Source organism: Oxyura jamaicensis, chromosome 14 (assembly GCF_011077185.1).
Source record: "Oxyura jamaicensis isolate SHBP4307 breed ruddy duck chromosome 14, BPBGC_Ojam_1.0, whole genome shotgun sequence".
Classification (NCBI taxonomy): domain Eukaryota; kingdom Metazoa; phylum Chordata; class Aves; order Anseriformes; family Anatidae; genus Oxyura; species Oxyura jamaicensis.
In genome coordinates this window covers 644,051-656,207 of record NC_048906.1, presented here as the reverse complement: position 1 = coordinate 656,207, position 12,157 = coordinate 644,051, and the positions used below count along the sequence as shown (strand labels likewise).

Genomic DNA, 12,157 nt, shown 5'->3' with positions numbered 1-12,157 from the left:
CAGGTCAAACCCGCAGCTCCTCTCTGCCGCATGGGCCGCAGACTGAAACCACAGGTGGCACCGGGCACCTTGGCCTGGCCTTTCCTCGTGTTGTGCTGCCAAGGGAGCACTTAGATTTAGGGAAACACAACTCCTTTAGGCCACGTACTTCTGGGGATTTTGCTGCACAGCAGCCCTGGGGCAGGCATGGAAAAGTGCCAGCATCTCTTGGGCTGCCTGCATGTAAACAACTCGCACATTGTGGCTTTAAGAATAGGTGAGATGGGGAAAAAATAGGAACAAGCACTTACTCAAAAATATATCTTTATTTTTTCAGTTTATCAACTATTTAAATAATCAAATTAAAATATATTTTATTGCACGTTAAAGAACCTTTCTGGATTCTCACTTTCCTATATAAAATAAGTTTATCTAGAGAGAGAAAGCAAGAGAGGGACTTCCTTTGCACATTGACACATGCACGTGCGTGTGTGCGTTCACTATGAAATCCCCAAGCAGCCAACCCAGTGCAGGATCTGTTGCTCCTCAACATCTACACAGGGTGTTCTAGTCGGCTAGGGAGAGGCTGCAGTAGGCAGGGCCAGGTGCAGGATCTGGGGCTGTGGGAAGGAGGCTGTTGTGCTGGGGACCCCTGGATGGCCCATGCGGGGCCCTGAGCTGCCTCGCCAGCTCTGTGGCAGCAAGCCGCAGGGCGTGAGCCTGCTGGAAGACAGCTACAGGCTCGGGAAGGAAAGCTGCAGCTCTGGTTCATGCTCAGACAAAGCTGGAGTTGCTGTCACCTAGCTGGCAGGTCACAGAGCCGGGTCCAGGTGCTCCTGCTCGTGGAGGTAAGGCAGGGACCTGTTGAGGTGGTCCCGCCTGCAGGACGGGCAGGGGCAGCAGCCTTGAACAAATGGCACAAAGCCTGGCCCTGGCTCTGCCCAGCATGGTGGCAGTGTGGGGAGGGTCTGGCACACAGGAGGCAGGGTGTGGGGTGTGCGTAGGGCTGGGGACACAGCAGGGGGACAGAGGCGACTGTGCCCACCTCCTGTCGGGGCAGTGCGTGGAGCCTGAGCAGCACCAGCCCTGCTCTGTCCCCTCCCTGGGCAGCACCACCACGGGCAGCGTCGGGGCAGTGAACTGGCGGCTGCAGGAAGAAAAAGTCCTTGCCTGGGGTTGGGCAGGAAGAGAAGCCGGCTCCCTTTGAGGCTGCTGAGAAGTAATCAGTGGCTGAGCTTAACAAGCTACTCCAAGGCTACGTTTAAAGGCAGCTCAAGCAGCATTAAATGAAACAAGCTTGCAGAATATGCAGTCATTACTCTAAGCTGAATTAGACTTCATGCCCTTTTCCAGTGACTATTTCGGGATGACTTAGGTTCTCCGACTCAAGCTGTGAATAACTTGCTTTACAAGCACATCAGTGACTATACTAACTCTTCATCCCAGAATAACAAGCTCTACAAAACACCCTTGGAGTTAGACTCCTAATCAAAATTCAGCTTGAGAGCTTTCCTTGTATCCATTTTGTGTTCTTCCCAAGCCTTGCCCTTACCCTTCCTGAAAATGTCATGCTGCATTCCTGAAAGCCCCAGGTTTTTCCCACAAGTCAAGCCACACAGCAGAGAGCAATTAGTGTTGATAGTCAGTGAGGCATCAATCTTCTGCTGTGGAGCAATTCCTGCCCACAAATAATGGGGTGCATGTAGTTGGTTGCAAATACACACCTCTGTTTGGCAAGACACCCCAGCTCCGTGCTACATCCTGCTCCAGCCATCTCCTGCAATAATTACCTTGGGAATTGATGTTGTTTGAAGTTCCTAATGTTTCTGAGCCCTTGGCTTCTGCATCTGAGCTTGGCTCAGAGAATCTTAGACTGCAAGTTCAATCCTTGAATAAGGGTCTGACCCAAGAGCCCTTCAGTGCTTGCTTGGGTGCGTGCCTTTCACCACAGACACGTGGGTCCAGCACCCACCTCTGACTTTGGCACCTGGATGAGCAGATAAGTGTCAGTGTTGCCCAGCCTCCAGTGTGTCGGGCAGCTGCTCCGTGAAGGCGGTCTCTAGCCGCAAAGTGCTGTAGTTTGGGGGGGGAGTCCTGGGCAGGTGGCTCTCCTGGGGCAGTGGCAGGCGGAGGGCAGTGTTGAAGGTGGGCAGGTCCTCGTCGATGCAGACGGGGTTGTCGTGGCCCTGCCGCTCCACATCACCGACGTGAGGAGGCTTCCCCGACCCTTCCCTTTTCCGGTCATTCCACCACTTCTTCGCCTTTTGCCACTGGCGCCGCATTACGATGGAAAGCGAATCGATGAAGAAGACCTCAACGATCTCAATGACGCAGACAACCGAGCAGCTCATCCAAAGGCCCAGCTGGCCGCCGAAGTTGGAGAGAAGAATGACGAGCTGGAAGAGAAGAGAGCACAAGGTCAGCAGCTCCTGGGGGTGCGTGCCCACAGGGATGCTGCGCCCAGGGTTTGCAGCAGGCACAGAATGCTGCGAGCCCTTTCCCTGCCACCTGCGTGGTCCCCTCCTGCCTGCTCTGCTGAGCTGGGAGGCTGGTGAGCTCTGCATGTGTTTGGGGTAGCCCATGGGATTCGGGGCTGGGTGTCTTGAAAAGGTGCCGGGCATAAGGGCTGCGAAAGGGCAGGACTGGGTGCCCCAGGCTGCACTGCCTGCGCCAGGTTTCCTGCCTCTGCCTGGATGGGACCCTCCCGTGGCCGGAGGAAAGCCTCCAGCCTTGAGGGAGGAAGAGCTGTCTTCCTGCTGCGTGCTTACCGTGTTCGTGGGATTCTCCGAAATGAATCTCTCATTCAGGTCTTTGTAAAACACCATGAGGTTTGCAAGGTCCGTTCTGAGAGGAGAAACAGAAGGCGGCTGAGGGTTTAGTAAAACAATAACATGAAACATACTGAAAAAACTATGCAAATAACCAGTTGGACCAGTAGGGCTGGGCCGCTCTAAGGGAGCTTTTTCCCCAATTGCCATCATTAGGGCTGCTAAGATTATATCTGAGCTTGAGGTGCAAGCTAGAAACGTATAAATGGAAACTCACTTGTTCAGCTTGTTGATTTTTTGCCCTTTGTCCCAAGAGAGAACTCGAAGCATCCAATCCTGGAAAAATTATAGAAAATAATACTATAGCTGTGTGTGATCATGTAGAAATACCCTGGAAAGGGAGCTCAGGCTCGCAGCTCCTGGGACCAGCTTGGACCCCCAAACCAAATGCGTGTGACAGGCCAGCTGTCCCCAGGAGGACACAGCCCAAACTGTAGTTTAATGGCGAACAAATATCCCCTGGCCCCTCTGCTGCTGCACTGAACTTCAGGGTTTGTTTAGCACCTCGTTCTGCAGCCATGGCTAAGCAGAACCTGGAACTGACCTCTGACACGATGGACGGCCACTGGGCGATGCTGGTGGTGAGCGCCCACTCCTTGAAGCTGCGGGGAAAGGCAGGCTGTTAGCTGCGAGCCGAACGCCCCCGCGCAGTCTTACCTCTGCCCTGGGGCAGGGCTTACCTGCAGGCGTCTTTGCAGATTTGCTGGCAGCCCAGCTGCTCCTTCACGAACTTCTCATGCAGTCGGTAGTAGCAGTACACTGCAAGAAGGGAACACAGGAGCTGTTTGAGAAGCTGGAGAGAAAAGCAATGAATTTGCTGCCTATGCTGGAGGGAGGCTAAGGGGGTGTAGGTGGCCTCTGCAGCCATCACCTCCTTTATGGGGATAGCAAGATTTCCCCTATAAATATTGCAAAATATTCTGAGTAGTAGTTGTCACTTGCTATAAGCATGCACGATTGCCTCACGCAGCCAAGTCCTCCGCTCGGCACTCCTGTGGTGTGCATGAATGACAAGCAATAAGGAAAACTGTCAGACACAATCCGAGCGAGAGGCAGCTCCCGTGCTCTGCGGTGCGAGCGCTGCGTGGGCTACAGATCCCCTTCCCCACCCTGTGCCGAGGGGTTTGCGGCTGGCAGCGGGCGCTGGGGCCACGTGGTGTGGGGGTGTCCCGGCACGTACTCCAGTTGGGGTTTTTCTTGTAGTTGCAGTACTCTGCCCCGGCAGGTAACGGCTGTGTGTACTGGGCGCAGCCGCAGGACTCCACCATGGCCTTCTGGAAGCAGGAGTGCAGGCAAATCTGGGGAGAGAAACCAAAACTTGGTGGCTTGGAAATGCAGGCTGCTGCCTTCTGCCCCGTGCTTGGGCAGCATTGCCCCTGGCTCCCCAGAACTTCCCCTGCTCGTGGCAGCAGCAACAAAACGGGAACCCCAGTGAACACAAACACAGGCAGAAAGTGCTGTGGAGGGTTTAGAGGGTAGTGCAAAGAGTAGGAATATAATCCTCTATGAGGGGGAGGATTGTGTGTATGCTCCCCCTTTCCTCACAGCCCTGTTGTTGCTTTTTCCACCAAAACCTCCACGGAGGCTTTTGGTCTGCTGTGGCACCTGGTCCACGACTCAACAAGGTGGGGGAAGTGACTTCCTGCTGAAAATGTTGGCAACTTTGACTGTTCTGTGTTGGTTCACGTTTGGAGATTAGAAATTGTAAGGATTAAAATAGCAGTAGCATTTTCTACTAAAATGCTGAATCAGTTGGAGCAAGCAGGAACTGAGCTTTTCTTTCACAATTCCTAGTCATCTTTTGTTCCCAGTCCCAGCCTTCCTGAGCCCTGAGTTTTCTTGAAGTACTGCTATTAAAACCTGAGATAATGTCTGTGTGATCCTGCTAGGCAATACATCACAGCAGATTTTGGGTTTAATACCCATAAAATAAAAATCCAGCTGAGGAAAAGGATTTGCAGAAAGCAGCAGCTAATAATATAATTATTGAGCGTCAGAACAACTGACACTCTCCAAGAGGACCCAATTACAGAAACCAAGGAAAATTAGTGGAAACTTACTCTGTAAACAAACATCCTGCTATCTGGATACTGATTAGATGGTATCTGTTATTCTTGGAGTCCTAAAGGTCACAATTTCTGGCTTCAAGGGTTACTAAGCTGCAACATTTACTTGGCCAATATTTTCCAGTCTCACATTGCTTGAAAATTGCCTAATGAGCTAATGTTCTTTCTTTATCTAACAGGGTGCCTAAGGGAACTTCAAACATCAACCACTTAGGAATAAAACTCAGATTCTAAAAAGTGCTGTGGTATCTTGCATCAGCGATTAAAAGCAGTGACCCTATGCAGGCTGTTAACAATCTCAGATCCTGAACTACAGAATACTGTAGAGCTTTTTATGAAGGTAGTTTTCAAGCAATTGATAAAAACAAATGCAATAGCAATTTACCTGGAGGGAGTAGCTCTTGTTATAGAGATTTTCTACTGGTATGTCAGCACCAGTCTCTGTACAGTCGCTGTAGGGCTTGCTCAGCTTGCGGGACCGAGTCTGAAAACCAGAAAAGAGCAAATTTTGGTTTGGGAACATTAGAGAAACCAAAGAATCTAGTGGCAGCTCGTTGTGACTGTAAAACTTTCAATGATGGGGTGGGTTTGAACAGCATGTTTACCCTTTGCCATCTCAAATGATTTGTCAAAATGAAGGTTTTCTGGTCTGTACAGTTCATTTCCCAAAGTGCTGTTCTAGCTTCATCTAGCGTCTCCATATACCACCTCTGCAGGAATACCGAGATAGTAGAATTGTAACAGTGAAGATTTTCCACAGCAGAGTCGTTCATCAGCATGGTTTCTCTCACTGCAGAGTCTTAGTGACCATGTACCACTTATCCTGCAGAGAAAGCACCTGGGGAGAGCTGCACTGCCCTGAGCTGCTGCTGCTGTGCTGCCTGCTCCTGTTCTGTGGGTAAAACAGCACTTCGGGCTCCACTAGTGCTCAACAGCACCTCTCCAAAATCACTCAAAATAAAATGTTTGTATCTCCTTAGGACTGTTTCCACGAACTGTTTTGACCCTTCCCCTGTTGAATGCTAACAGCTTTTCCTGTTCTGCAATCTACGCCCAGAGAAAAGAGCTCTGAAATGCCAAGTGCTGTGCCTGCACGTGAATTTGGGAGCCCTCAGATTCACGAGACCTGGCTCAGGTTAGGCTGTCTGCTTCCTGCAGCTGTACCTCCCTCAGCCCCAAACTGTTGCCATCTTTTTGATATAATTATCTACTTTATAGCAAAGAAGGTGGCCCAAATGCGACAAATGTCACATATTTGTGAATCTGCTCACTTATTTTTCTGTACAGAGTTTAAATTAGTGGCTGGTCCTTCAAAAGACTGATAAACGCCTGGCTACCCGTACGGTACTGACTGTAGACCAACAGGTTACTGAGATCAGGCCTGACAGCAAGCATCACCATTTCTGCCTGCACTATAGAAACGCCCAGTCTCCAAGCATGGATTTGACAATAAAAGGTATGACACGTTGGCTCTTTTAGAAATATGCTCAAACCTCTCTTTGGGGGAACACAGAAATATGTGATTTCAGTATTACAGATGGGCAACTTCTGAAAAAACAAATGAAACCAGCTTTTGGTAGTTATCCTTTTAACTTCTACAGACAATCTGAAGCCAGGATACCTGCCTTGGAGAGTATACTCCCCGGCAGGTGATCGCTCCTTTTTATAGATTATTTTTTGTCACAGCCTATACCCCTATGAAAGCATACTTGTTCATTTAGGTAGTGAAATAATTTCTAAACTAAATATTTAACTAAAGTACTGAAACTCCTACCAAACAATGCCTTGTTTGCATTCCAAACATCTTGGAATATTTTTTGGGGGTGGGGGTGTGTGGGAAGTCCTGGTATACAGCAGAAGTACATGAGTGATTAGGAACCTAGACACTGACATTTGCATTTGGAAAACGTCACCTGTCCCGCTCGAGCCTACAGAGTAGAGTGGCGATGTGCGACACATCCCTGTGTCCTCCTGTGTTTGGATGCAGGGACTGATCCAGCACCTCGGCTGTGCAGCCCTGTCCTGATAATCACAGCCCCCTCAGCAGGCTCTCTGCAGTCTTGCTTCACTGGCAGTACAGTGATCACCAGATACAGCCATTTGTTTTGGGTCCAGAGACTGAGTCGAGCTTCTGTTTCAGCTGATACATTAGGATGCAATCAGAACACTTCCTCATGCCAAATCTTTTAAACACAGCCACCAGGATGTATTCAGTCCTGCTTTTTATACTATATGCAACAGTTCAAATCTACTGTGCCAAGGAACTCCTGCATTAAATATTGATATTCCATCCACAGTGACATTCTGCTGTGTGGTGTAAGAGTTACATAAGAAATACAGCTTTGTGAGGGTTTGCCTCCTTCCCACCATTCTCATTTTGATGCCTTCTATTTGTTTTTTAGGCAGCATTTATCCCTGCTGGTTAGACCAAGCAGTTGGTGCCCTAGTTTTCCAGACAGCTGGAAGATAGTTAGCTATTTGCACATTTTAAAGCAGTCAGCCTTGCATTTAATGTCTTTTCTAATGCGTGGACTATCTAGATCTGGCACACCCAACCCGGACAGATAAGCAGGATCCCTGATGCATTTGAACCAGCCATCAGTGAAGAAAAGGCAGAACTAAAGCGCTCACTTAACAGCCCATCCAGATGAAAGGAAAGTCTGGCTTGCCTGATGGCACTGCTTTCACTTCTCCACCACAGAAAGAAGCCCCTTGGGTCAAACGCCTGGTTTGCGCTACACTAATTGGGGAAATTTGATAGCCATTTGATGGGCATGCATTTGATAGCCCATCTCTGCGGCTGTGGATTTTGCTGTGAAAACAACACAAATCCTGGAAAGCCAAGGGGTTGGAGAAAAGGGAGAGCAAACAAGGTCCCCGGTAGCTGCCTGGTTTATAAAGAACAGATTTTCCACCTGCAGAAAGGAAAACTTTGTTCAGAATTGTGCTATCACAGGATTTTCCTAGGGGCACTTCAGCTGTATGAATGAGGTATTAGCTGCCTTCCCAGCTGCTGGCTGTGTTCAAACATCACACTGGTTCACGCTTACACCTGTTTCATAGAAATGATGCCATGCACCTGCAAACAAATGGCTGTCACTCACAAAGTGCATCCCTATGGAGGTGGCCGCTGCGGTTTCGATTTCTGTGCCGATGTCCTCAATAAAGGGATATTCGTCTTGGTCATGGACAATGATCTTGGCTCCCGTTGATGTCACCAGGAAAGGGTTGTAGTCTGCTTCGTCTATGTACAGAACAACTTGCAGTCCTGAAGAACAGAGACGGGGTAGGAGCAGCGTTAAACCAGAAGCCAGAGCCAACATCTTCTCTACAGGGAGGGCAACGCAGTTTACTCTACACTATCTGGCCTGAAGTGGAATTGTAACAATCGGGCGATGCCTCTGCCACGCTAGACTGAGACACTCAGAGTGAGCGGTGTCCCTCTGCAGCACCAGGAACAACAAACAAATGATGACTCCTTAGAAGGCAGCTGAAACTTACTTTAAAAAGTTATATAACTGGGAAGCAGTAATTTCAGATGGAAAACATTAGTGATGCAATGATATTATCTTTGTATTCTCTGGCAACAGTTTGCACTAGTTCAAACAGGCACTTCCCCAATCAGACTGCACATCTAGAGCCAACACATCAATCACTCTCCAGCAGGATCCAGTTCACTGAACCGCTCGTTATCTAATAGTTCCTCCGCAAGCAAAGTTTCCTTACCGTACTCACTGCCTCCGGTGGAGGTGCTCAGGATTGTCCCATTTTCTCCACTGTTGAAAGTATAGCAGTTGCCATGCAGGGGATGATGGAAACGAGTGAAGTGCCTGAAAGAAACCAAATATTGTTGCATTGCCCTCTGCAGTTTTAACTGTCTCTCTGGCAGAAACTCAGCAGGTTTGGACTTTTTTTATTTTATTTTTGCCAGTAACATAGCAGGACTGGATATTTTTTTGTTTTGTTTTTTTTTTTTTGGTGCAAGCACTTTATTTTCCTGAAGTTTTTTTTTTTTCTTTTTTTGAAACTACGTGGAAATATGATCTGGTTTAACAGCACCAGGAAATGAAAAATTTCAGAAGTTTTAGTGTGGGAGTGGGGGCTGAGAGGGTGTGGGGAGCAGATTTTCTGAACTAGCACGAAGGTGGTAGTGGAAGGGGCAGAGTCCTTTTTCATTCAGCAGTCAAGTGTTCAAAGGAACATGAATCTTAATTTTTCAGAAAAGATGTCACTGCCATGTAGGAGAGGCTGAGGAAACACCCTTGCAGCTCAAGCACATTCATGTTTTTCCTGAGAACCTCCCCTCCCACTCAAGCAAATAACTTAATTCCAATAAAAATATTTTATGACTACAGACACAAAATGCTTCCAGAAAAGCTTCAGCTATACCCGCTAAGGTGAGAGTTACAATGCAGCTTGCTTTGTACGTGGCAGTGGGAAAATTGCTAAAGCCGTGTACAAGTGCAACTTCATCCCAAGGGCTGCTCCTGGGAGCTCTGCCGTTATCCCCGGTATTGAGGGATGACTCCCCCACTACCAAGACACACAAGAAAGGCACTGCGGCAATCGTAAGCAGGTAGATCCCATTCTGTCAAAAAATGTAAGTTTATCTGAAATGTGGACAGCAGAACACTGAGACAAATGAAATTAAAGCCCATAATTGAAGTTCATTAAGACACGAAAATAAAGCTGGTTCTTGCTGGAATTCAGCAAACTCCAAATATTACTTTCCCATGTATTACGTACTTGGACATGAACTGTTAAGCTGGCAGGTATTTTCTGTGCACTGACCTTTTGTCACAAGATAGGCCGTCAAAGAAACATGTCAATAGAAGGTCATCAGCAGAATAACTCAATTCTTCTTTAGTCTCCAAGGGGATTTGAGCCATGATGTTCATGTAATGCAGTTTGTACCACTCTTGGATAGCATTTACACCAGAACTGAATGTATAAAGTGCACACTCACTGCTGTTGTTTGCATCGCACTGATAATTACAAAGGGGAAAAAGCATTTCAGATGGAAAGAAATGATGTGTCCTATAAAGTCTGCGTGGTATCATTTCTTTCCCACTGTAATAATCACATTTGAAGTTCTAGTGGCAGCAAGAGGACAAAGGGGCACCAAAAACCTTTTATTCAGGGCTAAATGATACAGTCAAATGTTTCAGGCCAAAAAGAAAGGTCACGGGTGGCACTAAGTCTATTTTGGCCAGACTTCAGGAAGGCGTTTCTCTTCCAGAGAGCTGGAGGTGAATCTGCAGGCAGCAGCGGAGGCATGGCAGACCGGGCAAAGGGGTGGGCAGAGCTTTATTTGCTATCGCGCCACTACGCGAGCACTAAAACTGGCCGGTGGGATACCCACCCAAACGCCCCCTTGTTGCCCCCACCAGCAAGTTGCTGGCCGAGGACGAGTGACACTCACCAGCTGGAAGCCGATGATATCATTTGAATCCCCGGAGTTCACGATGGAGGAGTCCTTGTGAAAGACGCTGCCCTCAATTTTCCTCTTCCGGCCACTGCGGAGGTCAGTGGCCGTCTTGGATAAGTCCTCAAACTTCAGCAGAGGGATCTGTTCGAAGAAGTGGCTCTCGGTGTCATTCCAGTCACCCACCGAACGGCGCACCTTGGACTTGCCCTCTGAGAACCCATAGAAAGTCTCCAGTGCTTTTTTTGTCTCTTTGTCCAATTCTGATAAGTAGTCTTTCATCGAACTGTACCTGCGTTAGAGAAAACGGGACAAAATTGCGTCATTCACCGCATCTCCCCACCTAACTGCAGCTCGCTGCCCACCACGCTGCGTCTCAGTGCTCAGGAGGGCTCTTTGTCACAGACCCCATTCATTTAAATCAGCGTGGGGAGAGGCCGAGAGGTCTCAGGGACAAGGAAAGGAGCATCGTAAGCAGAGCAGACCGAGCAGACTCCTGAGCTCCTGGGAGGTTTTGCCAGCAAGCCCGAGGAGGCAGCGCATGTGGAAATGTGACTTCTGCAGCTGTGCCAAGAGGCAGCCGGAGAGCTGGATGGCAGGGAGGGACTGGGGCAGATAGCTGGCAGCAGAACAGACCTCAGCACAAAGCGTAATTTGGCAGGAAAAAGATATTGTTGATAGAAAAAGTCAAGGCATCCCGTAGGAAAAGACAGAGGTAACAGAGCAGTGACAGCTACTCCCTCTCCACTCTTCAGGAGATGTCACTGTTTGTGATCCTGGAACGGCAGTCCTAGGGAGAAGGAAATTTGAAGAGAACCACAGACCCGCCAGGGACCGTCTCCAGCAGAAAGCTAAATCAAGCGCTGCAGCTCAGCAGGCAGCAAGTGGAGGGTGTGATTGTAATCCACAAGTGTCTGAGGAGTGCTAGCGCAGAGCGGGTGCATTAGCTGACATGCCGCGAGGAGAGCGCGGGCTGGGAGGGAGGAGGGAAGAGGTGGAGAAGAGGGAGAGCTGCCGAGGAGCAGCGGTGCTGTGCAGCCCGACGTGCCCGTGGCCGGGGCTGGCTGTGGGGCAGTGCGGGGCCGGGGGCCGGCCGGGGGCCGCAGCAGGGCCAGCCCCGGGACCCGCCAGCCTCGCGGTGAGCACGGCCTTACTTGTAGGGGTTGATGTTGCAGATGGTGACGGCAGGGAAGGGCAGCTTCTGGAACTGGACCGTGACGGACACCGAGGCGCTGTAGTAGTTCATGAGGAGCTCGGCGCACTGCCAGAGGATGAGCCCCACGGCGCTCAGCGTGAGCAGGATCCAGATGAACCTGCGCAGGCGTCCCCGGGACACGACGATGCGCCGGCAGCCGTGCGTGTTGGTATTGAGGCAGTACCACCGCATCAGCTCGCTCAGCGTGGGCGCCTGCGGGCCCCGCACCGGCAGCGTCCTCTTGATCCTGGCCGTGATCTTCTTCCCGGGGGCCATGGCGCTGCCTGCAGGGACACCGCGGGGCTGAGCGCGAGGGGCCCCGGCCGGACCCGGACCGGCGGCGGGCAGGGCGCGCACCGGCCCTGGCCCGACGTGCCCCCGACGTGCCCCGGAGACCCGGTACCGCTGGCACGGGCGGAGCCGCGGGGCGGGCGGGGGGGGACGGTGCCCGCTGCTCGCCCGCCGCCCGCCCCCGACATCGCCGCTTGTACCGATTTCTGCCCTCGGAAGGGCCGGGCCGGGCCGGGCCGGCCCCGCGCGGGTCCCGGGCGTCGGCAGCCCGCCGCCGCAAGGCGACGCCAGCCCCGTTCGCCCTGCCCGGCAGCGGAGCGGCGTTCCCGGGAGCCGCACCGTCTGCGGCAGCCCGTGGGGGCGGCCGGCCCCG

The 12,157-nt window shown here is 50.7% G+C and overlaps 2 protein-coding genes across 2 annotated transcripts in view; one reads left to right on the top strand and one right to left on the bottom strand.

Annotated features, from left to right (window-relative positions):
• Positions 1-367: 367 nt before the first annotated feature.
• On the bottom strand, positions 368-11,795 carry SCNN1G (sodium channel epithelial 1 subunit gamma). Its single transcript, XM_035339845.1, has 12 exons — positions 11,453-11,795; positions 10,296-10,590; positions 9,665-9,858; positions 8,600-8,703; positions 7,978-8,141; positions 5,259-5,357; positions 3,988-4,105; positions 3,488-3,566; positions 3,352-3,409; positions 3,025-3,083; positions 2,748-2,823; positions 368-2,375 (listed from the first exon to the last, which is right to left on the bottom strand). The coding sequence occupies exons 1-12, from the start codon at positions 11,767-11,769 to the stop codon at positions 1,986-1,988; spliced, it is 1,953 nt and encodes a 650-aa protein (XP_035195736.1). The 5' UTR covers positions 11,770-11,795; the 3' UTR covers positions 368-1,985.
• Positions 11,768-12,157, top strand: part of USP31 (ubiquitin specific peptidase 31) — a 24,042-nt gene continuing 23,652 nt past the window's right edge. The window contains exon 1 of the mRNA XM_035339797.1: positions 11,768-11,790. Coding sequence (XP_035195688.1) covers positions 11,768-11,790 — 23 coding nt within the window. The remainder of the gene's footprint in view (positions 11,791-12,157) is intronic.

Excerpts from the sequence above, each read along its gene's own strand:
- SCNN1G (XM_035339845.1), bottom strand. The coding sequence starts at position 11,769 with ATGGCCCCCGGGAAGAAGATCACGGCCAGGATCAAGAGGACGCTGCCG. Across the intron at positions 9,859-10,295 it reads ATATCATCGGCTTCCAGCTG|TGCGATGCAAACAACAGCAG; the intron begins GTGAGTGTCACT and ends TGTAATTATCAG. Across the intron at positions 2,824-3,024 it reads AAAATCAACAAGCTGAACAA|AACGGACCTTGCAAACCTCA; the intron begins GTGAGTTTCCAT and ends TTCTCCTCTCAG.